The following is a 25,610-nucleotide window of genomic DNA, read 5'->3' on the forward strand; positions in this document are numbered from 1 at the left end:
CTGATTAAATTTAATCATACATACACAAAAAATGTTTACATTAAAATTAATGATTTTCCTTAATTTTCTGAATTAAGAGGAATTCAAGAATTTATTGTTAAATTTTACAAAAAATAATAGTAATCAATTATATGCAATAAATTTTTACTTATTATTTATTGCTTAAAGAAGATTCAAATACCAAATTTTATCAATTTATACTTTAAGCATAGCCTAAAGATTGCTAAAAAGAATGTTTAAAATTTATTTTTGAAAAGTGTTAAGAAATATTTCAAGTTAGGAAAATATTTTGTTAAAATACAAATTGCCGAAAACAGCTTACTTTGACACAAATAAATGACTATTACAATTTTATGTTTACGTAACTTAAAAATATATAATTAATATTAATTTAATAGCTTGATCTAAATTAGTCATATCTTAAAACAGCTTGTATGTGATTAATTTAAATTTATTTACATTTAATCTCAGAAACGCTATAGTATTTAAGAAAAGACAACAAAAGTAAACAAGAATGCAGAAATATCATCAGCCAACTACCTAAAAACTTTACTGAATCTAGAAACATGAGAAATTAAATTAATGGCTTTATTAGCTTTTTCACTGACAAAACTACCAATATTCAATTCGGTTTAGCCTTAATTTACTTTGGAATAGTTATTAAATATGATTTAAAAATAATTGCAATTATATGTAATACAAAATTAAATGATATAGTACTAAAATAAATCAAATTTACATAATGAGTTTATACGTGCCAAGAGAAAATTCCTTTGAATAATCTAATACAATAATTGATAACTAACAAATATCAATAAAAAATTCACTGACATACTCTACTCTGATTTAATTTAAATAAAATAATAAAAAATGTAAATTTCAAATAAAAAATTGTAATTTATTTTTTTTACTTGAAAGTATTGCCAAAATAACCCCAAGAACTGCACAAATGATAATGCTAAGTCTATCATATTTCTCCTAAATTTAAATGATAAATATTTTAAAATCAAAGAATCTCAATAAATATGATTAAATTTTTGCAAATTAAAATATTCACTATTATTTGATCTTTCTTTTTCATCAATTCCAACTTTTCGCTGCCTGATATACCTTGATTCTCTGTTTATTATGGCTTATTCTATTCTTTAAAAATAATTTTGATGATATTTTGCTTATCTTTTAAATATTTACTGAATTCATTTGAAGTGATTTTTATAGCAGGTTCTTGAGATTGATTTGTCTAAATAGAACTTGTTTCTAGGTTCTCATTCTATTTTTTAAATAAAATGCTTTATAATTTATGCAAATTTAGCATTTAATATATTACATTTTCAAGTAAGGTTTTTTGGTCTCCTTGCTCAGAATATTTTTTTTCTAATCTCTGCATTAAGCGCATACTTCTGTTCTTTTTCAAATCAGCATCATTTGATGTCTAATAGTTTTTACATTAAAATGAAATCTTGTAGAATAATTTTTGTTAAATATTTTATGGTTTACATTATGAATATCTTAATTGACAATACTCTAGTTTAAACTTGACATTTTATAAAATGAATTTAAAATTATAATTAATTCTTTTTTTAAACCCTGTAAAAGCTTTAAATAATATTTTTAATTTATTTAAAATGTATGAAGTATTATCTAATAAAAATACAGAATATTAATATCTTTTTAATTATTAAGATAAATGATTGATTGCTATTTTTGATTTAATATTTCTAATATTTTTTATATAAATATAAAATAATATATTTTTTAAAATTTAACTAAAAAGTTTAAGGGATTTTATTTTATTTTAGAATTAATTATTAAATTTGATAATTTAATATTTAAATTTTTTTTAATTACCTTTTTCTTGAAGTTTGCTTGAGAAATATCTTTTTTAGTGGCATCCAAAATTTTTTGACCGTTGAAATTAATTAAATTAATTTAAATTAGAATTTAATCCGCCCAAAAAAAAGTTTTTTATGATTCGCGGCTTTTTGATAAATTATTTGAAAAAGTATCTATTTTATGCGTTCCATTAGATTTAATTACTTTAATAAATTTTGAAAACTGATAACATAATAAATAGTTATTCATATTAAGCAATTCATATTTTAGATACTTTACCAGTTTAACATGCTTCTTAATTTTAAAAGGAAAGCATTATTTTTTAATATTTAAAAATTTATAAGCAAATAAGTCTAACTAAGAAAAATGGATAATAAATTTAAAATAAAAAGATATGAATTTTATATTACCACTAATTTTAGAGAGAGTTGAAGTGACATAAATTAAACATTATAAAAACAAAAATCAATAATTGAACATATTTTTACTCTAAACATTATAAAAGAGTGAAAAAGAAGCAAAAGGGAATGAATGAATGCTATTTATATTTCCTAATGATTTAGTTTAAATAAAATAATGGAGATAAACAAAGATAAATTAGAAGAAAATAAAGAGGTAAGGTAAATTAATTAATTAATTTATATGAATAGTTTGCCTGCAAGCAAGCAAGAAAGCAAACAAAAAACAAAAAAATGATGAAATGAATTCAGTCTCTCTCTTTATCTCTATACCTTTACTTTATTTGATAATAAAAATAGAAAAAGGAATGAATCAAAATAATAATTACAATTATTGAAAATATTAATTAATATTAATTTGCTTATTATTTCTCAAGAACGGATAAGACACAATATTAAAAACTCAGATTCATTCACTTTTTACAAAAATCTTAAATAGTTGAATTAACTTTAAAAACAGCAATAGTGCTTTTAAGTATAAAACAGGGTAGTAACTACAACAAAAGTATTTTCATATGAGCAAGCTACCTAGTGATAACGATGTCCTCTTTTAAAATAGGAGCGAAGAAGGTACCATGAATACATCTTTATTAAAAAATAGCTATTGATAGAAACAAATTTTAGCATAAAAGCAATTGTAAAATAAAATACAAAATGCAAATTTAGAATATTAATGAGTTTATTGCATCATTTTTAAATAGCATCCAGCATAGCTAAATCAACAAAATTACAGCAAATTGAGTACTCGGTATTTTTTCATTCTTATTTCTTTTTATAAAAAATATAGTGTTCCCAAGAAAGCAGAAAAAAACTAATAAAGCAGGATATCCTAATCGAGGCAGCAATAACAATTATATAAATGGAAATTAGAATATAAAAAATTCAGCAATTTTAGAAGAGGAAGATGAGTATAAGAATAGTGTTAAATTTAATGGAGTTAAATCAGAAAATCCAGACAAATCTTAAAATATTAGGCAATAGATTCTCTCAAAAAAATAGTCATCTCAGCTTTTTGAAAAAAATTAAATCGAAGATGAAAACGCTCGAGGATTTGACTGTGTGTTCAATTAAAATACATCTAAGCCAATATCATCGAAGCACAAAGATTATGAGAATTCAATGTCCTCAAAAGGAGACTCCAAGTTTACTGTAAAATCTGAATAATCCAGTATGCTCTTTGCTTCTAACCCTAACTAAATTAATAGCCCAAGTATCCACGATACCTCTAATATAAATAGTAAAATACTGCAGTAGTCAAGTCATCATCACTAAATTTCTAATAACAATCATAGTGAATTTCAAAATATATCCTCTAAAGTGACAAATTTAAACTCTTAAAAAGATAAATCTCAGGCAAATAGAACACAAATAGGCTCACAGCAATAACTGTCAAAAAACTAAAATTCTATTACTCACTAATTAAATTAAAACTCTCACAATTTTCCATATTATCAGCCAAACAATCCAATTCTTTATCAACAAAGTCAAGGATTTTTTGATGCTGATTCAATTAATTAATTAATAAAATAAGACTAATCTAATAAAAATAATAATAATAATAACAACAATAACAATAATAACATTCAAATAAATGGATCTTAAATATAATCTTAAGAATAAATATAATAACTTTAATTACAAAGTATTTAAAACAAGTAGAGCTAACAAATGCTTTTCAATTCTAATTCATAAAATCAAAACAGTAATTTTAATCATGATTTTATAAATAGTTAATTTGGATAAAACAGTTTATTATACGACTTAAACAATTCCCAACTTTTCAAAGATAGTATTTACTCGAATGGACTCACAAGGAATTTGCTTCCTTAAAATGACTCAGATGTATTTGATAATGATGGAGGTATTGTAGATTATTTTTGTAATGACAAATAAGAAAACGATAACAAAGGAACATTACTAGGAAAAAACTTAATTTCAAGTTTTGCTCAATAAACCCAGCAAAATCACAAAAATCTCATATCTTCTCCAAGAGGCTAAGCTAACAGCTTTTAGTTTCCCAACTAAGGCTTCAAAAAATCTTAAGTCAAGTAAGAATCACTACTTTCATCTAACTAAAATGATTAAAATAATTTGATAGATTAAGCAAGATCTTAAGTTGACGATTATAGTAACAGTAACCAACTAACTAACTTTATTTCTTCTACAATTTAAATTAAATCATTTCATTTTTAAAAAAGATGGCGAATAAACTGAAGAAAGATAAACTTTAAGAGGATTAAGAGCCTTATCTTTAAAAGTAAAGGAAATAGTTTAGGAAAAAGGATCTACTACATACAAAGAGGTAGCAGAAACACTTGTACAAAATCTAAAATCAGGTCAAAAATAATTAGCTGAGAAAGAAGATATTGTAAATTTTTCATAAATAAAATTAACTATTTTATAACAAAAAAAGATTTTTTTTCAAAATTTTAATTAAAAAACGGGAAAAAAAATTTCTTTTATTAATTGAAAAATTAAGCATTTGTTTTTTTACTAAAATATTCTTATTTATTTATAGAAAGACGAATAAAATATTAAAAGAAGAGTTTATGATGCATTAAACGTCTTAATTGCTTCTGAGGTAATTGCTAAAAAAGGCAAAAAGGTGCTAGCTATCGCAAAAACAAATTTAGCTGGTACTATTTGATTCCTTGTAAAAATTTTACCATAATTTATTAAATTTTAAAAATAAGGTAAATGCCTAAAGCATGATAATTGGAAAGAAGCAAAAGAAAAGCAAGATATTTTAGATAAGTAAAAGTAAAAAGTCAACTAGAAAAAAGATCAAGTTAAAGAGTTAGCAAGAAAATATGTTGCTCTTAAAAATCTTATAAGCAGAAATTAGTCTAGTGAAAAAAATACTTAGATGAATTCTTAGTTATTTGAAAACTTCATCAACCAAAAGGATGAATATGACGATAACTAAAAATTCTTTATTAATTCTTAACTTTCAAATAAATCACAAACTCAAGGATTGAGAGATAAGATACTTTAACCTTTACTAGATGTCTAAAAACAAAAATTCTAATTCCCCGTTTTATCAGTGAGATTTAATCCTGATGATTAATAGGTATTTTAATTCGTTTTAAAATTATAAATTAAAAAATTTTATTTACAAAATAATTTCATTTAGAGAGTGATCATGAAAATGAGCAAAGATAAAAATAATCTTAAGATATATGCAAAGGGATATCTTGAAACTTATGGAGACTTAGATATATTATGTCAATTAAGTTTAGACAAAGTTTAGGATTAGTTTAGACAACAAGTGCTAGGAGATAAATATCTTAATTGGATAAACTCAGTTGACCATATAAAAACAGAACATATTGTAGAAGAAGATAATGAAAATCAATACCCAGGACCTTACATGATGAATGATTAGAATAATTATTGAATAAATTTCGACAACTTAACCTTAAAAAACTCCTCTAAATTAAATTAAGTATAATAAACAATAAAAATCTGAGTCCATTGATTATCTTTAAATTAAATAAACATTTAAATTTAATAATAATAAAACAAAATAATATAAAATCTTTCTTAATTTCTTAAAAATAAATTAATACTACAAGAAAACAAACAAACAAACTAACAAACAAACAAACAAACACATATTAATAAATAAAATATGAATACAAATCTTTATTAACCATAATCAATTAATTATTAAAACCATTTTTTAATACTACTGACCATAAAAAATACATACATAATAACTATAAATACTTATTTATGATTTATAAAACACCAAAAACAAACTAACCTTTAATTTTCTTAACATAATGAATATTCAAAAAGGCTGATGATGCTTTTTATTTAATTCATAATAAAAATTACTATTTATATTGCTATCATCAGTTTAAATTAAAATCTCTAAGACCAATGCTTAAACTTTTTATATTAAATTACCCAGCAATTTCTATATTTTCCATTCCAAGATTAAATTTGTAAGAACTGTAATTTTGTAAATTTTAAAAATGTCTATTTTGTACCAAATCTATTACGAACTATTTACTCTTTTAAGAATTCGATGTTCTTTAGTAAGTATTTGCAATTAATAATATCTTTGAAAAGTATAAATTGAAATAAATTTTTTGTAATCAAGAATAAATATTTATTAAATAGAAAATATTATTTTTTTAACTTTAATTAATAATTTTTATTTTTTATTCAATTCAAAAAAGAAAAAAAAAATGTATTTTTTAAATATGAAATTTATAAGATGAAAAAAAATTATCTATCTATTGTTTTAAGATTAATTCCTTTATCCTTATTCGTAAAAACTTAAATATATTTTACTTATTAGAAAATTAATTAAATTTTAAAATATGTTTTAATCAATAAAAAATATTGTATTTTGCACTTAATTTTATTGAAATATCTTTAAATTTTTTTCTAAAATTAAAGAATAAATACATGTATGATAGACTATCATGTTTAACTTATTTGATAGAATAATGGCTACCTATAGGTTTAAATAAATATTTATATAAACGATATAATTTAATTTTGTATCTATGTATGAAAAGCTTTATATTTAGCATTAATAAACTATTGGCTATGTTAAAAATTGATTCATTATTTTAATATGTATTTAGGAAATATTAAAATAGATTAAAAATAGTTTACAAATAATTTTAAATAATCATATGAATGATTTTTTCAAAGATATGTTTAATTATCAGACAGGTTTATAAGCAAATAGATTTTTATCTGTAGATACATATTAATTATCGAGTGAGGAAGCAAAAGAATCAGACATCCTACAGTTTGTTTAATTTGAATATCTTTAAATAAACATCTTAAAATCTTAGTAGAAGGGAATAGCCATAAATCCCTTAACATTATTTTCAACACAGTTGAATATGGTAATTATAATTATTGTTAATATAAAGATAAATATTATCAGAGTTAAAAAGAATAAGAATATAGGATGATTAATTTTATGCTTTTATTTAAGGATTTATCCTTAATAGCAACCTCCTGGGTGCTTTATCTATAGAACTGGATTGCAAGAAGTAACACTAATCCCATCTATTGGGAGACTTGTAAAATTTTCTTCTTTATCTTTTTCTGATGAGCAATATATCAGAAAAGTAATACTTTTTTCTTTTTCTTAGTCCATATGATTTTCACTTGAAGTACAAATATCCCCTCCTCTATATACAATTTTAATACCTTGACCAACTTAGTAGTAATCTATGAGTTCTACAAGAGATTTATCATATTATCCAAAAGCAGAGCACTAATCCAAGGACTGTACGTTTTAAAATGTTATTTATTGGTATGCGCCATAGTGTGTGTTGGATTGCTTTGTATTAGCTTAGTTTTCGGAGCATGCAATATAAGGAAAATTATTGCAAAAATTAAAAATTAATGATATCTTAAAATTTTGTTGCTCAGTAGTTCTAATATCAACATGCCAATACGAATCTGACTTTTAAAGGAGAGAAAGATTATAAATGTTATCTAAATCATCTTTCCATATGCACATAGATTCCTCAGGATTGTAATTTTACTCAATTATTGGATTTGTTGTGAGACTTTTAGGGATTGAATATTCAGAAACTATTGAATGACTCTAATAATGTTTTTTTCGGACAGTACAGTTAACTAAAATGAAATGCTCAATGATGAGCGAAAAAAAAAGCAAATTCCATTTTAAATTCATTCAAAGAAACTTTTGCAAAAATTTATATCCAAACCTTGATTGCTTGATTGATTTTGCCTAAATGTTTCTTAAAAAATGAAATCCTATTTCAAAATTTTTATTTATTATTTTTTCGTTTTTGATAAAAATTGATTCAAAATGTAAGATATTATACATTTAATATAAAAGCATACTTAAATAACAATGATTAAAGTGTAATATTACAAAAACAATGGTAATAAAAACGGTTTAAAAACCATTAAAATTGACAATTAAAAAATAGACTGATTAATATATGATTAATTTTTACAATTTTACAATAAAAAATATTCAAAAAATATTTTTTTTTTAAGTATTTAAAATAGTTAAATTAGAAATAGTTCAGCTGTTAGCTGTTGAAAAATTTAAAATGGAAAAACCATAACATAAAAAAAACAATGATTAATAAATTAGTTCTTAAGGAAATAATTGATAAAAATTAAATTTGTTGAAATTAATTAGTTTTTATGAAATAAAATATTTTAATTTCAAATCAACTCAATCCATCCATCCATCCTTTAAGAAAAGGTGGGAAAAAAAATTCATTAAAAATATTTTTTATGAGATTTAATTTATAAACATTAACATTAATTAGTGTTTTTATTTTTATTATTTTCAAAAATATTGATTTTATATTTTTTTAATATATTTTTGGCTAAATAATAAATTTGAATATGATTAATTGACTATTATACTTTTTAAAAATAAGTAAATAAATAAATAAAAATATGAAAATATTTTATGGTTAGTTATTGAATCAACAAAAATAAAAAATTAGTTACAAAAATTTATAATATTTTAATTTTGCAATAATTTAAAAAAAAAGTAAAAAAGATTTAAAATTGATTATTATTGATGATAATAAATGATGTAGAAAGCTAATCAGATAGATAATTAGATAAACAAGTAAATTCGATTTTCAAATTTCTTCACAGTTTGATTCGTTTTCACTCTCTTAACCGCTATTTATTTTCTAATATTAATCTCTTGGACCTCTATCTTAAACTTCGTCATTGTTATGGTTTTCTACTTCTTGTTCTTGTTCTTGTTCCTCCTCTTCTTCTTAATCATATTATTCAGGAGCATTTTCTATATTTTACACAGGCAAGAGCTATTTCGAATTCAATACCCCAAAAAAGTTAAGAAAAGAGTTTGTATCATTTAGCTACAAACTCTATTAGATTGAGTGGATATTTTATTTCGTTTTTTGTATACTAAAATCAATAAATTGTAAATGAAGTTGGCATCTGTCGTTGAATTAAAATGTTGAGTACTCAACTTAAATATCATAATTACCCCAGTCTTCTTACAAATTAAGCTTCTAAACAGAGAAAATAACTTCATTACTTTTTGCTTTAACCTTAATATATTTTCCAAATTTAGGTAATTGCTTTTGGTTTGGGTTTTCTGGGTCATGTAGAATAAAATTGAGCTTAATATCAATTTAATTGCTTGTCTTGTTTACTGCTACTATTTCCCTTACAGTATTAGCATTCTTGAAATGTTTCTCAATAATGTTATCTGTTTTAAGTTAATTGAAAGTATTTTTATATAAAGCCAAGAAAAATTTTTTGATTCTTCAATTTAAAATTAATACTTAAATAAAATTAAATTAATTAATTACTTTATTCCTGTTGATCAATCTATGAAAGTTAGCTTTAGTTATAGTATGAAGCATATTTATTTTTAAAGAACCCATTCCAGGGAGAAGTTGAAGACATATTTTAAGTAATTATAAAATAATCTCTTACTATAGTTGAGTCATATGATTTATTTCCTGTTTAGGTTGGCTGGCTATCTGTAATAAATGTGTTGACTTCACGTTCATATAAATTGAAATATTCAAATGAATGAGTACACTCTTCTTTTAATTCATTCAGTTCTTCAACTAACTTATTAAATTCTTATTCAGTTTTTACTTATTCTAATTTTTAGTTATATTCTTCCATTGTTTCTTCATTTAAGAAATTATCTGTGATGGGCAATTAAGCTTCTCTAAGAACAGTCACATCACGAGTTTTACCAATAGTATAAAGTGGATAAATTCCTTAGTTTAGATGGTTATTGTTGAAATTAATATTTTAAGAATCTTAAGAAGCATTAACAGCCTGTTGAGAGTTTGAATAGTTAACTTCAGTCCTATCTATTTCTTTTACTACGATATTATATTAGTTGCTATCCTTAGAGGTTTTGTTAGAAATATTCTTTTCTTCTTCGCCTCCTTCCTAATTATTACTATTTTAATTATCCTTAATTAGGACTTCCTCATTTGAAGCACTTTCTTCTTTTGACTTTTCATCTTCAGGTGAAGTAAATTTAATATTGTTACGCTAATAGACGGCATCTATCTTTTATCTGAAGTAGGGATAAAGCATTAAGCAATTTTATGCAAGCTCAACTCTAGGAACGATTGCATACTTTTATATTAAGCTATTGTGATGATATTCTTTTATGAAATGATCAATAAAATCGACGTATTTTGCAAATACATAACTAGGAGCTGGAGCCAATGCAACATATTCTGCAATATCCTCGTTTTCTATCACTAGCTGGAGAAGTACAATTAATAGTTATACTGAAATGCTATCAGAATTCTTTCTATTAACATAAATGGCTTCTAAAATGCTATAAGTACTCTCTATTTGCAAAGAAGTTTTCATACAGAGACTTTAGTCATCAATACAGTTAAGAGCATAGGTTCCATAGTGAGCAATAACCTGTAATGAATCTTCCTAGTTATTATGTTATTAAGGTGAAAGATAATTCTAAACTAAAATAGGGACACCTAATACAGCCTCAATACGCATTTTTCTAAAGTTATCTTATAAACTTAAGAAATGGTATACTGCTTAAGCATATATTTTAACTTCATCTAATCCAAGACGATACAAACCTCTGACTATAGCCTCAGATACTAGATTAGTAATCAATTGTTGATTAAAGGCAAGTTTTTAAATTAATTATTTGAGGACAGAAGGTTCAATTGTTTCATTCGAGATTAATTTTTCCCAGAACTATGAATTAAAAATAAATAAGCTAATTTCTTCTGACAAAGTGTATTCATCTTCTTTATTTTATGATTTTGATTCTAATTTAGTAGTGATTTCTCTTTTAAGGTTTCTACTACTGTTAAAATCAAATATTGGGGTATATGCATGATCTATTATGTTTGCAATACATTTAGTGACATGAGTATATCTAAGTGTAATAGAACGAGAACTCATGTATTCCTTTGTTTTGGAGAGAGGAGAATCGTCCCCCATGAAGTAATCTAAGAACAATAGACATACATCTGCTTATATTAAGTATTTCATCTATTCAGGACCTTATTAGCTAAATGCTTCCCAAAACTTTAATTAAAATTTTACAAAATAGATATAAAATTAATTAATAAATAATTTTTTAAAATTACCATAAAATATTGTTCGTTCTTAAAGACGTTCTTCTATCCAAAATCTTGTAAGTATTAAAGCAATGTGTTCAAAAAGTAGTTTATACTGTTTTTAATCATTCTTAAAGTTTGATTTTTTCTCTATTGTTCAGACATCTATTCGTATTCAACTTATTCCTTTTCTTCTTATAAATCGTCATTTGACTAAGTCAGTTTTAAGTCGTGGAAGTTTATAATTATTTAAGTGCAGTCTGCATACATTTTCGAGAGGAAATTTTTTACTGATGGATCTTATGATTTTATAATGGCTCCTTCTTTATTAGCAAAGTCTTTCATAAAATTATTAAGGAAGAATTAGGCGCAGTAATCTGGACATAATTTTAATAGTATTCTAAGTCTATTAATCATTTCATCAATCATCTTTTATATTTTAATTTGAATTAAAGCTTAAATTAACAAAAAATAATTAAATAATAGTAAGTGTTTTTTTCTACCTATGAACCATGTGACTTGCTCAAAAGATCCATAATAATTTTGGCATGAGTTTAAAGGAGCTTAGTGAATGATTGTCTCATATTTTGTGGGTATTTGTCATAGTCCTTATAATATCCTTTAGGACAATCTTCATCAGTTAATACAGGTAAATCAATAGAATTAGTGATCTCTTTAATGAACTAATAAAAGCTGTCATTGTAAATGTGCCTTTCAAACATGAATTGATGATTATCCATCCATACTTTCTTAAAGAAATTGTCAGGTACGTAGGGCTAGAAATCAAAATAATCTACAAGAACTTTAACTTATTCAGATTCCTTCTATTCATTTTACTAAAAAAGATGTTAATTTATTTTTTAAAAATATCTATTAATTAATTTATTTACTTATTATTCTTGTTTTTGTATTTCATATTTGGAAATTGGAACATATTAAAGAACTTTTTCCATTTGTTAAGTATTCTCAAACACTAATTAAACAGGGTCTTTTACTTTCTTTTCATAAACTAATATATAGGCATTTTTGCTATTATCTCTGTTTCTAAACCAACCAAAATTAAAGCTACTGTCATCCCAGTCAGTATTATGTCCTCCAAAGCATTCGTTTTCAATATTCTTTATAGAAAAATCACGAACTCGAGAATCGTTAAATTCAAGCCAACTCTCCTTCATTTATTGGCTAATGTGCTCTTTCTAACGCAAAAAATCGATATAAGAATAATAATGTCCATATTCAGCAGTTCCTGTATGAACAACAACTCCTGCAAGCTTGTATTCATAGTTCTACTTTTCTTTTAGGTTTTATTTATTTCCTTATTCGCGAGCTTCAAGTCCTTCTTTTGTGTATGGCTCAAGATCAAGATTTTCAGGGAATTCTAAACGTGTATTTACCTTTATGTTTTACAAGCTTTCCAAGTCAAAAATAATACGCTTCAAATGAACAATCAAAACATTAGGTAAGTTAGCTAAGCTATTACGTATAGTAACTTCAACCTTTTTATCACATCCTTCGCATCTAAAATCTTAAATGGTCTCTCCAGCTATAAATTTATCTAAGGATTCTGTTAAAGATTTGAAGTTTTTAACCTCTACTGAGAGATTATAAAATTGTTAATAGGTGGTACTCACTTGCTTGCAGTTTGAGCAAATGACTTAGGAACATTGCTTTCCACCATAAACATTTTCTAAAATATTCTTAAATGGTGTCTTTTTTAATCCATTTTCAAGTTTATCGAATATCATATTTAAGAACTCCTAAGCATCTTGCTAAATGACTGTATTAACAGGCTCGCCGCTGTAGTCTTTAAATGAATAGCAGAACTCTATTGGGTTATAATCAACTCTATCACTCATTTCTAAGAAACTAAACATTTGTTAAAATTGATGTAAAATATTGTCATCAGTAATCATTTTTTTCTTATTGTAAATTGCTTCAACTAAATTTTCTTATTCTTCATCATTCGCCATTAAAATTGCATACCTTTTCATAGCATTAAAATTAAAATATTTTATTTTAATGATTAATTGATAAATAAGGTGTGTTAAATAATTGAATGATAAGTGTTTATTTAGAAAATAAATTACCTAAATGTTGGAGTCATAAAGAATTATTAAATCATCGCAATCATGTAGCAAATGCATCCTAAATTTTTTATTCCAACATATCCATAGTCGCTCTTTGATTCTCTCATATATGAAAGTTAGTATCCAGTATTTTAAGGGAGCATTTCTATTAGCTGCTAGAGACCATTTTCCATAAGAACTTACATATTCTCAGGACAATTTTTACATAATGTAAGCAATAATCTAAGATTTTTAAAAATAAAAATAAATTTTAAACTTTAATATTTTAAGAGATAAAAATACCTAAATGCAGCTATTCTGCTTGTTTCTCCTTTGCATTTAACCACTAGCTTATCATATTTCTTGATATCTTCGTTTTCTATTAAATGATGGTCTTATAAGTCAAATAAGCATTTATGGAAAATCTCTTTCACTAAATTGCTACCTTCTGGTGAACCAACTTCTACTTTTAATTCCTCTTTGAAAGATAAGATTCTATCACATAGATTGAGAATTCCAATTAGAATTTTATCGTTTCTTGTGTGAGTTCTAGTTTCTGTGCTCTCATGATTTTTTAAACTGCTAACAAGCTATTTAAGAAGTGATGAAAAATCTAACCAATCGTATGAGACAGATGTATCGATTTAATGATAAGCTAAGCTATCAAGCAAACCACAAAATAATTCAAAATACTAAGTACAGTTTTAGTTATCATTGTGCAATCCTGGAATATTATTTATCAATACATGCATCAATCTTTAGATAGGTTAGGAATTACTATTTGACAAATGAGAAAGAGCAATCATAAAGAAGCAATGGTTAAATATTTTTCTTATATTTTGATTTCCTTTGTAGAAAAGACCTGAAGAAAGGAGCTAAGTGAATTCTGATTTGTCTTGGTCAAAGAACTAATCTGAGATAGTTTTATCATAAGTCAATATTGCACTTACAATTAATAAAGAATATTCAACAATTATTCTGTCTTCACTTTCAAGCTCTGAATTTGATGTGATGAAATCCATACACAATTTGCAAAGTTAATTCTATATAAGGAAAAATTAATGAATATCAAAAATAATTTGAATTATTTACCAAAAATGACATGAAATCAAATTTTTAGAGAATTTAATTGCTCAATCCCTATGACTAAAGACTGCTAAGAAGTTATAGGAATTCCTCACTTTCCTCTATCTTCACTTCGTAGTTTTATTTTTTTTCGTTTTAATTTTTTGCATGTTGTTAGTCATCCATAGTCTCCATTCTTTTCAGTTCTTATTCTATTAGATTCTCTCTATATTCACTTTCTTTACGTCTGACAGTCAGTTCTCTGTTATTTCTGATATCTTCTCTGATAGATAAGATCAAAGCAGGTAAAGGCACATGAGTCAGACTCATACGTGTGACAGTTTTGTAAATTTGAGATTGGTCGCATGCAAATGCTGCCACAATATAATTTTTGAAAATCTTTAAAATAAATGAAAGGATATACTTTTAGAAAGTATCAATATTTAAAATATCTTTTTTTGTTATCAATTAATTAAATCTTTTGAATAAGTGGTCAAAACCTCCTAATTTTATAAAATCAGATCTCCAATTCATCTTGAATTATTTAAGTTCTTCAGATTCATCACTTATTATTTTATTATAAGAAGTTGAGGATACTTTCTTATTTTCAATACTAACAACTTCTCCTTCTTCCATGAGATATTCAATGACGTGAAGATTGTAAAGCAGCTTATACATCGATTCACCACCGAGTACAGTTTCCCAATTAGGATTCTTTTCGTTTCTAATTCCTTCAAGCTTAACAATTTTTTCATATAGCACAGGACTAATGGGTAGTCTACTGATAAACCTCCAAGTAGCATTTGCAACATCTTTTCTATCTAACAAATCAAACACCTTAATATATTAAGTAAAATTGAATGACCAAAATTATTTAAATTAGCACTTGAACTGAAAAAAAAAAATTACCATTTTGAAGAACTTCTCATCACGAGCTAAAATGTAACGTGGCATAGAAGTAACATCAATTGATTCAATAGTTACTTCATCATACCTCTTTAAATCTTTTCTGTAGCCATGAGTAGCAAGATTCTTGCGGACTATTTCTTGCTTATTGCGGCATGCAGTAGAATAAAATTCTATGAAATTTTCTTCAGTAAGATAACCCTTTTTACCTTTATCATTATTTTCCATACAAAGGACTACTCTATTATCATTTTCTTAGCAGTTATCATTGGTACATGAGTTTATGAATTAAGCTACTTGTAAAGGTTTCATTCTTCCATCAACTTGGAATTGCTAGAACCACTTTTTAAATATTCTAATAGCTTTAGGATTAATTTCACCATTTATCAATAACTCCTCTTCTTTCACAGGGCTTCCTTTTCTTTGTGAAACTAGTAGTTTTTCTCCATTTTTTAATCTATTTTTATTTAATTTGTAAAATTCATTTTGATTGGATATTAGTGATTATCAATTAATTACCTTAATTCTGCTATAGATTTTCCATTTTCCTTTGCTTCTATTTCTCTTCTTGGCTCTGCAACTGCTAAAGCGACCTCTTCATAAGTACACTTAATGTATAAACCTACTTTGTATAGGAGATCCATAACTGAATCGTTTGTGTACATCTTAAATGAAAAATTGTTAGGGATATCGCTGTTATAGTAGGTTGTTTAGAAGCAAAGAGTAATTAGCTCTCCTTTAGATAAAGACATAAGTGATTTGAGTCCTCCATTTCCTTTTTTTTCACTTTCATCAAGAATACTCTCCATAATCATAATACATCTCTTAATTTTTTCAGAATCCCCTTCTTATGTTTACTTTTACAAATACTCATAAGCCTATTGGTAATATCTTCTTTTAATGTTTTCTTCGCTTTCAGATACATTTTAGTCGAAATTCTAAGATTTTCCAAAAATTTTATAAGCTAAATAATTTTGAAATTTAATTTACTGTGTGAAGATTATTTAAAAACTCAAGTGCTTTTGCAATAACTTCTTAGTTTTAATTGAGAGTGATCAAAGTCCATAAAGATTATATTCCCTTTAAGTTTGTAGGGAGATCTAGCATTTAGTATTCAAAGTCGGGCTAAATAAAAAATAAGAAAATAAGTTAACAAAATAGCAATATTCAAAAAAGATTACATTAGTTCTGGCATCGTTTTATTAATAATATGACTAGGAATTGTAATGATGATTATTGTACAAAATATTATTGTTATTATACATTTTAACGATAGGGAATTTTTTCATTTTTCCATCTTTTTCGTTAAGGATACAGAAAATACTTTTAAAGCAATTAAGTCCTTCGGGGGTCATAAGTCTTAAATCTTCCTCGTTGCAAAGTTTTGTATGGAAGAAAATGTCTAAGTCTTCTTTCTTTATTTACTAAGAACTTTGATTCATGTTGTTCATGTTGTTTGTGTTAAGCTCAGAGAACCATTTATAAATAATATCTTTTTCTCTAGGAATTAAACCTTCAACAATAACTGCATCCCAAACTTCAGAAATAACTTCTAAGGTTAACTCAATATCATTTGGAAGATTCATATAAACTATTTTTATTTATTTGCTTTTTCTTAATAAATTATATCTAAATTATTGAAATGTTTACTAAAATTTAGAAAATCAATTCTTGATTGTATGTGTTCAATGTAAGTATTTCTAGGAATAAATGAGTCTAAAATTTATTCTGTGAGTTATTTTACAGAATCAGCTCCTAAATTTTCTTAAATCTTTACCAACAAGTCTTTTTTCATTTGACGGATGTTATTTACTAATACATGGACAATATTTTTATCTGTGAACAAGAAATTAACAGCTTCTTTTTTTATTATTGCATCCATATAGCCTTGAGTAGTATAAAGTTAATCAACAATCTTTTAAATGACTTTTAAAACATAAAGTGTGCTGTGAGTTCCCTTTTTTAGATAAATAAATTAATTATCATAAAATTAAACTTTATCTATTTTTAAAATAACTACTTTGTTTATGTGATCTATACACTTTTCGAGGACAGTCTAAATTGTAATTTTATTATTATCTATGTTGAAGCTTTCACAAAAAGATTTGATGGTTTCTTCAACTAAATCTAAAGGAAGTTCATAACTATTTTCTATCAACTTCCAATAAAAAAGCCTTACACTATCCTAAAAATCGCTTGTTTTATTACTACGAAATCTTGTAAAACTATGAACTAAATCAATATCTTCGATACCTATTTAATCTGGTTCAGTATCAATAATTTTTTTCAAAAAGAAATCAATAATATTTTTGTCGAATGATTGAATGTAAAAATTATCAGATAAAATCTATTTTTATGAAAAAAATTATTTGGTTAAACAAATTATTCTATTTAAGCAAATATTTACTTTATAAATAGCTAATTTAAGTTCTGTGTCATTTCTGCGTGTTTAGTTCCAAAGAATTTCAAGGTGTTAATCTTTTATCATGCCTTCATTAAGCATGAATTTAAAGAAATCACCTGCCTTTTAAATGAGTTGATATTTTTAACTATTAAATAGCTTTTAAAATATTTAATTTTCTTCAATCCAATCTTTTAGTTCCGAAGACTAAAGTGACTCAGCTGTTCTATCACTCCTTAGTTAAGATAGAAGTTCCATAATAGTTTTAAGACCTTATAGTTAGGTTGTTATAAATTCAGAATTGAATGATTGAAGTGCAGTCTATAAGTTAAACTTTTCAAGCATTTCAATTTTTTGTCCTATTGAGTAAATCCTTTTCATAAAACTTCCTAAACCCATATTGACACTATCTATTTTTTCCTTTGTGAAGTTACGCAAGTTGCTTGGTGGGCTATCTAATATGCTTTTTTGGACTGCAGGAATGATTCTTTTAGCATATGGGTAAACAAAATTTCTATTTAAACACATTTGAACATTTGCAAACATGTGCATTAAGCTTGCTAAATGGTCGATAGAGCACCATTCTTCACCTTATCCCTCAATCTTATTTAAAATCAATTCAAAACCACCCTTTTTACCAAATTTGTTAATCGCTGCAAGCTAAAATAAATTAACAGCCTAATTTTTTTTAGGTGAAGCATAAACTACTTCATTTTCTACTTCTAAGACCTAAACTAAATCATTGAAATCATCTATATGCTCATCTTAATTGGTAGTAGATGCTTTAGTGTATAATTTTTTTGCCTATGATTAATATCTAAAAAATATAACTAATTAGATGTGCTAATTCTATAAAACACTGAATAATTTACTTTTAAATGCGAGGGTGTGTAGCATCAAACCACTCATCGTACTACTATGACCACCCATTAAATTTACCTTTATCATCTTTTCTTTAACCATTTGGATCATAAACTCTATAACCTAAAATTAAATTAAATAAAAATATTAATTTACTTATTAACTTTCTTGTAAATAAATTCTTACCAACATAAACCTATTTTATCGTATAACCTTATTCATCTTCAATTTCTTTTACTTAAAGTACAGTACTGTTGTAAAATACATGAGAAGTATCACAGCAATCTACCAGATCTCCTTCTTTAAGTTAAAGTCTCCATTCCATTTCTTCGTCTGGGCATTTTGAACCCTTTTCGCGAATGTCAAAGTTTTCTCTGAAAACGGACCTATGTAAATTGGTTGGATTGATTTTTTATTTATTTATATTTGATGAAAAAGAAATTTTTACCTATTAAACTGCTTAGAGGAATTCAAAAATCTAATAAAGATATGGTCATCTTAAATATTAACGATTTCTGCTCTGCTCCAGCAGTGCTTAACATATTATTTATCAATTTTAATTGCATCTACTATTTATCCTACTTAGAGGTTTTATAGCCATTCACGAATGTCTTCCCTCAAACCAAAAAGTTACTGAATCTTAATTTATTTTTATTAAAATATGATATTATTTTTTAGAAATATAAATGGGAAGCTTTAGAAAGATACTTAAATATTTTAGCCTGAGTATAGCAAATAAACTCTAGGAAATTTAATTATTTAATTATCATAAAATAAATAAATTTGTATTAAATTGCTAAGTAAATTAAAAAACAATCAATTATTTTATTTGCGAGTCTGATCACAAAAAGTGAGATCAGAAAACAATAAAAAGATAGAATATTCAAATTTAAATATGAATTCATTTTTTTCAATATTATTATTATTATCTACTGTTTGCTTTATTTGTTATACTGAGTGCATTGTTTTTATTTTCTTTAAATCTAATCTTATTATATCTTATTTATTTTTTTCATATGTTACATTTTCTTTTTACTAAACTCTACTTAACATTAATGTGGGAATGTAAATGATGTAATAAGTTTTAGAAGCACAATTTTTAAAAACAAATTTTAAACTTAATCATTAAATAGCAGTTGTTTGTAGTTAAGCTGTAGCTAAATTCTTTTTGTAGCCAAAAATTGTAAAAAAATGTTCTTTTATTTTATTAAGATGCTTTAAAATTAAAGAAACTTACATGAAATGTAGAGCTTATTTTGTTGTTAATTTAGAAATACTACTTTTTATGATCGAAAATGTATGCAAGCATTTCTATAACTGAGACAGTTGTTTTATCAAATGTAGTAATAAATAGGTAAACAGATTGTAGGAGGATTTTATTAGAGAGTTCAGTCGTTTCTTCATAATGAAATATTTTCTCATCAATCAAATACTTTGCGCAATCATAGAAGAATGAATTCATAAAGAAATCGAATACTTTGTCATCAGCTAAGTAAACTTCACGCCATCTGTTCTTACCATCTTCGTAGAGAAGGTGATTTTCATTCAAAAGTGTATAGAATTCTATTATATTTCTCATCTATACACGAGTTTATCGCTCAGTATGATTGGTAATTTAGTAAATAGTTCTGCCTATTGTTCTCCACTTATCTAAATCTTTTGCTGTAATGTTGCAATACTTTTCATGGTATTATATGAGTATTTCTTTGGAGATAGGCTCTTCAAAAAGTGTATTAATATCATAAATCTGCACCTTTTGTTGCTCGTACGGATACATCTAATTAACCAGATACCTTATTTTACTTCTTAAACTTTTACTTAATTTTTTTTGTTCCTTTTGGTTTTATTTGTCCTTCTACCTTTATTTTGTTGATCAGAACTCTTATCCTTTCTTTAAATTTTGTTTAACGTTTTCTTTTTATTTTATTCCTCTTATTGCCTTTATTATCTTCAATTATAAGACTGGGATTATATTATTTTTTATTCTGTAAGAATATCCTATCCTATCCTATTCTTTTCTAGATACATTAGTCAAAATCATTACTTTTTATACAATCATGATGATCAAATCAATTAGGAATAGCAACTCTTATATTTATTTATTTATTAAACCTTTTTTCTTCAAGTCCGCTCACTCCTCTCTTTTCTTAATTAGTGGATGATGATTTCTTTTGTAAGCGTCGAGTTAATTTTTTGATATTTTTCTATTTTTAATCTTAAAAGTATTATTCTATTTAAATCTTTGCATGTTTTAATTATTCGTTCCATCTATAACTAATTAAAAAAATTCTTTTGTGAAATCCAAAAATGATTTCATCAGAAAAGGCATAAATGAGAATTAAATTAGATGAAAAGTTAAATAAACAAAAAATAATGAATTTTATTAATTAAACCAAAGTATTTTTAAATTTATTTTTGAATTTTAATCTCAATCATCTAAAATAAAAAAATTAATAATTAGTTTATTTAAGATAAGAATTTTGTTAATATCCAGTTTCTAGATTTGTTAAATTTTATTTTTTATTTCAAGTATTTTAGGAGTTAAAAAATATAATTTTGATATATTGAAAAAAATTTAAATTATATTTTCTTATCTTCTTTTAAATTAAAAATAAAAAATTAATTATTGCATTACTTCAAAAATATAACCCTTTCAAGCTTAATATTCTACCAGGAATTTAGATATTTTTATGAAGAAATATTTTATAAGGTCTTTTTATAATAATAAAGCAAAGTCAAACAGGGGAACAAGGTTATATATTTTTTAGAAAAAGATAAAATGTTAAATTTAATTTTGGTGTTATTTCTTGAAATCTATTTAAATGTTTTATATAAATTAGCTCAAAGCTTTGATTGTAGATTTTTAGTTTTTATAATGATTTTATTAGAAACATTTAAAATTAATTTAAACAAAATACTGCTTTTCAAAATTTAAAAATATATTAAAAATCGACTCACTCACTGACTAACAAATTGATTGATTATTATTTTTGAATGATCTGTTTTTTAAATGATAAAAATAAATAAGTTTGAAAATAAATAAAATATTCATAATTTGATAAAGATATGATGAATTTAAAAAATAATAATAATCGAGTTTAAATAGAAATTGATAAAATAAAAATGATAGATCTACTTTGAAAACCCAAAAGTAAGCCAAATCCTCTCCCTAAGATATTTTTATATCTACTTATATAAAGATATGTTTTTTAAGAATTTATTTCTACTTATTGGCATAATAAAAAAATTATTTATGAATACATATAAACATACACATACATAAACACATACTTAATTTAAATTATTACTTGTGAGTACTGAAACAATAAGAAAATCGGGGGATACAAAGTAAAGTAATGCTTGCTGATTATCAAATTTGATTTCTACTATTAACATGTGAATAGCAAAGTCTTTTCGTGCAAAAAAATCAATAAAAAAGCAAATTGATAATTTAATTAAGTCAATAAGAGTTCTTCTTATTAATTTTTTCAAAAAAAAATTAATTAATAAATTAAGAAGAAAAAGAAAGAAAAACAAGAAAGACTGTCCTTAGCAATAGATAGTTAGGATAAATAATTAAATAAAATAAGAGAAGAGGAAAATAAAACGAAATGTTGAAGATAGAAGAAGAGTAATAGAATAAAGATAACTGCTTTTCATATGAAATATGTACTAACTGGGATATTAAATGGCAGTTTGACCTGCGTAAAATTCATAAGCAAGCTCCAAAGAAGGAGTCTTTTCAGGTTATATGCAACTCAGATGATACAGTTTAGAATAAAATTGAATAGGCTATCAATAAACTTGAATATTGCTATTATGAAAAGAAATATGACAACAACAGCACGTCTACTACTCCTATTGTCCCTAAAAGTGAATAAAAAAGAGCAAAATTAATACGTAAAATGGCTGAAAAGGCATTTAAGGCATTTAAGATGAAACTTCCAGAAATTGCCAAAGAAGTAATTCCCTATTAATTTTTATCTTTAAATAAAAACAAGCATGCAATCAAGATTTAATCTTGGTGAAAAACATAATTTAAAAATGATCAGAAATTGATTTGAATAAATTTTGGTATGTAAAACTTAAGTTGCAAGAAGACAAAAACAACATAAAGTTGTGGTTCAGGAAAAAACTGGAGTCACAAGAAGACAATAACAGAATTTTGGAGAAATGCAGAAAGTGGATCCATAACAAATTGGTAATATTATTAATATTTATATTATTTTTCTTATTATTTTAGTTGTATTTTATTCAGCTAAATGAATGACACTTAATTAAATTTCTATCTTTGTGTCTCTTGACTTACTCGCTTTAATTTTTTTTTGCTTTTTTTTAATTTCTTGGTTGGCTAAATATTTTTAATTATATATATTAATTACATTTTCGCTGATAAATTTTAAATCCGCATTTTTTGCAATACATTTACTGTTCATGCAATCTCAGCCATTAATATCTTACTTACTCATTTCAACAATCTTTTTTTTTGTTCAATTCTAACGCTTTTTCAAATTATTCCTTGCTTGGAATTTATTTTTTTAATTTTAAAATAACAAATATTTCCCCTACTCCCTCACTAATTAGAAAAGAAAAATATTTAATTCCCCTCCAGTTTTAATTGATTATTAATTAGCATTGCTTTTGTATTAATTTTTCGCTTTAATTTTTCCGCCTCTTATTCTTAATTAGACCTAATTTAAATTTATATTTCACTTAACATTTTATTATGGCAAAAATGGCTAATATAGCTAGTATTTTAGATATTTTTATAGAAAATAAACATCATCAGCAACTAATTTAGTCAATTTGTCTCTTAAAATTATCTTTTGCATTTAGATATTACCAAATTAAGTAAAAAAAAATACCAATTTAACAAAAGAATGATGTAGAATATGAAGATTTTCTCAAGGTTGTGTATAAATACACAAAAAGCTGCTAAAAAGAAGAGGCTAAACGTTATAAAATTCCTGACCCTTCTATGATCTTAAAAAAATCTTTTGTCTTACATCCTAACCCTCCTGGTGAAAAACAATCTAAAAATGCTCACTTACTTCTTTACCAAACTTGCAGTGCAGAAAACAGTTCAAGTTTAATTCACATAGACATTTAGCTTGAAGTTACAGATTTAATTAATAAAGAAGGTGAACTTGATAACAATAAAAATAATTTGATTGAATAAATAAATAATTAAGCAGACTTTTTTAATGATTATCCTAATATCAATAACCCTTCATTTGGTGAATATAATGGAGATGAACTTAATAAAAATAGTAAATAAAACATACAAATTATCAATCATCTAAAATACAAAAATACTTGCTTTATTTATAAAATTAATGGTAATTATTATATAAGGGAAAAAGTTCTTTGGGATCCCAACTTTTGTGAATAGAATTAAATATTTTAAAATTCGTATTAACTAATTAGAGACATTATTTTTGAATATGAACTGATTAATATAACTAAAGATAGGATATAAGGTAAAAAATTGTTTTATTTTAGCTTAAATTAACTTTTATTTAAACTTAAAAATTAAGATCTTTGGTCCTAAGCTTGCAAACAAATTTACATTTAAATATAGCAGAAAAGATTTTTTTATGAAAATTAAAAGACAATTTGCTAATTTAATTCTTAGGAAGCAATAAACTCATAAAAAGAACATCTCATATAAATTAGTATAATTTTAAAAAATAAAAATCAGCAGGTTATCCACAAGGAATAAATTGAATGGGATATCATGAGCGATATTAACAAGTAAATATTTTTACATTCAATATTAGAAGTATTTTAACTAAAAAAATTTAAATAGTGCAGAACAATTTGCTGAAATCCTCACTCAAGACTTGAGTCTTGAAAAAAACTATGCAGCTGAAGTTTCTAAATAAATTAGAGATCAAATTAGCTCTTATATGATAAAAAAAGTTGAAAAAATTGGAAAATTCTACCCTGAGTTTAACAAATAGAATCCATCAGAGACATGGAATAGAGGTAAATTTATTTTTCTGATTAAAACAATCAATTTTGAATAATGAGTTTTAGGAAGTTTTAAACAAAATTTCAAAAACATGAAATTACATTTTTGTAAAAGCTCTATTTTAATGTTCAAAAGTTGAAATTATTGATTGACAAATAATAAACTTTTAAATTATCAAAAGATATAAATTAATTTAAACTACATAGGATACTTGATTTTAAATATTATTCCAACAAATTTAATATTAAATAGTGAAAAAATGATTCCAAGTGTATTTATAATCATCAAAAAAATATATATATACAAGACATTAAAGTAAATTATAAAACTTGGATAAGTATTTCAGATATGATTTTAGAATATGAAGTCTTTATTAACATATAAATTTTCCAAAATTTATTTGGAAAGTCTTCTATTTGGATATAAAATATATGAATTAGTAAGAGAGATATAAAAAATTAAAATATTTTTTAATGCTATTTAAAATAGTAAAAGAAAAAGAATTTATGAAAAAGAGATTGGTCCACACCATGAGTGAAGATATTCCCTTAATACCAGATGAATATCTCAGTGAAGATTTCCCATAATTTAAAAATTTAGAAATGTTTAATCTTTTAAAGAGTAATTTAGATGTCATGCCACCTAAATTTTAAGAAAAGCTAATAGCTATAGAAAAGATAGAAGTAGCCTAAAAGAAAAAGAGTGAGAATGAATCTCCTTTCTTAAATATTGATAAGGCTATGCGCTGCTTAGATCCTAGTTTAATATTGCATGATAATCCATATGTACCATAAATTTTACGTGAAAACAGACATATAAATGACTTAGAGCTCGAACTTGAAAAGAAGAGAGCAGTATTTAATAATCCTTTACTTGCTGCATAAATGAGCTGATTAATTTAAAATAGCAAATGCATCTTTATGCCCTTAAAGATTTTTGATACACTTCTTAATAAAATTTTATATTTAAAGT

The 25,610-nt window shown here is 24.5% G+C and overlaps 6 protein-coding genes across 6 annotated transcripts; 2 read left to right on the forward strand and 4 right to left on the reverse strand. All coding sequences in view use genetic code 6, as the record gives it.

Moving 5' to 3' along the window:
* Window positions 1-467: 467 nt before the first annotated feature.
* TTHERM_00046990 (transmembrane protein, putative) lies at window positions 468-2,024 on the reverse strand (the record flags this gene model as incomplete). Its single annotated transcript, XM_001014694.3, has 8 exons — window positions 468-646; window positions 740-841; window positions 912-978; window positions 1,058-1,143; window positions 1,192-1,270; window positions 1,328-1,432; window positions 1,498-1,534; window positions 1,849-2,024. 8 exons carry the CDS (start codon window positions 2,022-2,024, stop codon window positions 468-470), a joined length of 831 nt encoding a protein of 276 aa, XP_001014694.3.
* A 782-nt stretch (window positions 2,025-2,806) lies between these two features.
* On the forward strand, window positions 2,807-5,688 carry TTHERM_00047010 (transcription factor; the record flags this gene model as incomplete). Its single annotated transcript, XM_001014696.3, has 6 exons — window positions 2,807-2,861; window positions 3,079-4,425; window positions 4,490-4,659; window positions 4,810-4,927; window positions 4,985-5,361; window positions 5,425-5,688. The coding sequence occupies 6 exons, from the start codon at window positions 2,807-2,809 to the stop codon at window positions 5,686-5,688; spliced, it is 2,331 nt and encodes a 776-aa protein (XP_001014696.1).
* A 1,287-nt stretch (window positions 5,689-6,975) lies between these two features.
* On the reverse strand, window positions 6,976-7,965 carry TTHERM_00047020 (transmembrane protein, putative; the record flags this gene model as incomplete). The annotated part of the gene is made up of 1 exon (XM_001014697.1): window positions 6,976-7,965. The coding sequence occupies one exon, from the start codon at window positions 7,963-7,965 to the stop codon at window positions 6,976-6,978; it is 990 nt and encodes a 329-aa protein (XP_001014697.1).
* A 937-nt stretch (window positions 7,966-8,902) lies between these two features.
* TTHERM_00047040 (ubiquitin carboxy-terminal hydrolase) lies at window positions 8,903-20,441 on the reverse strand (the record flags this gene model as incomplete). Its single annotated transcript, XM_001014699.2, has 19 exons — window positions 8,903-9,504; window positions 9,608-11,333; window positions 11,396-11,794; window positions 11,869-12,201; window positions 12,256-13,348; window positions 13,453-13,674; window positions 13,735-14,474; window positions 14,524-15,333; window positions 15,406-15,859; window positions 15,922-16,340; window positions 16,393-16,527; window positions 16,584-16,993; window positions 17,053-17,359; window positions 17,423-17,749; window positions 17,810-18,620; window positions 18,676-18,787; window positions 18,851-19,050; window positions 19,113-19,303; window positions 19,902-20,441. 19 exons carry the CDS (start codon window positions 20,439-20,441, stop codon window positions 8,903-8,905), a joined length of 9,831 nt encoding a protein of 3,276 aa, XP_001014699.2.
* A 96-nt stretch (window positions 20,442-20,537) lies between these two features.
* TTHERM_000047049 (hypothetical protein) lies at window positions 20,538-20,910 on the reverse strand (the record flags this gene model as incomplete). The annotated part of the gene is made up of 1 exon (XM_012797378.1): window positions 20,538-20,910. Exon 1 carries the CDS (start codon window positions 20,721-20,723, stop codon window positions 20,538-20,540), a length of 186 nt encoding a protein of 61 aa, XP_012652832.1. The 5' UTR covers window positions 20,724-20,910.
* Window positions 20,911-22,275: 1,365 nt separating this feature from the next.
* On the forward strand, window positions 22,276-25,531 carry TTHERM_00047050 (SNF5/SMARCB 1/INI1 family protein; the record flags this gene model as incomplete). Its single annotated transcript, XM_001014700.2, has 6 exons — window positions 22,276-22,626; window positions 22,755-22,865; window positions 23,544-24,144; window positions 24,202-24,418; window positions 24,474-24,652; window positions 25,128-25,531. 6 exons carry the CDS (start codon window positions 22,276-22,278, stop codon window positions 25,529-25,531), a joined length of 1,863 nt encoding a protein of 620 aa, XP_001014700.2.
* Between the last annotated feature and the right edge of the window lie 79 nt (window positions 25,532-25,610).

The sequence above is a fragment of the Tetrahymena thermophila genome (assembly GCF_000189635.1).
Source record: "Tetrahymena thermophila SB210 genomic scaffold scf_8254659, whole genome shotgun sequence".
Taxonomy (NCBI): domain Eukaryota; phylum Ciliophora; class Oligohymenophorea; order Hymenostomatida; family Tetrahymenidae; genus Tetrahymena; species Tetrahymena thermophila.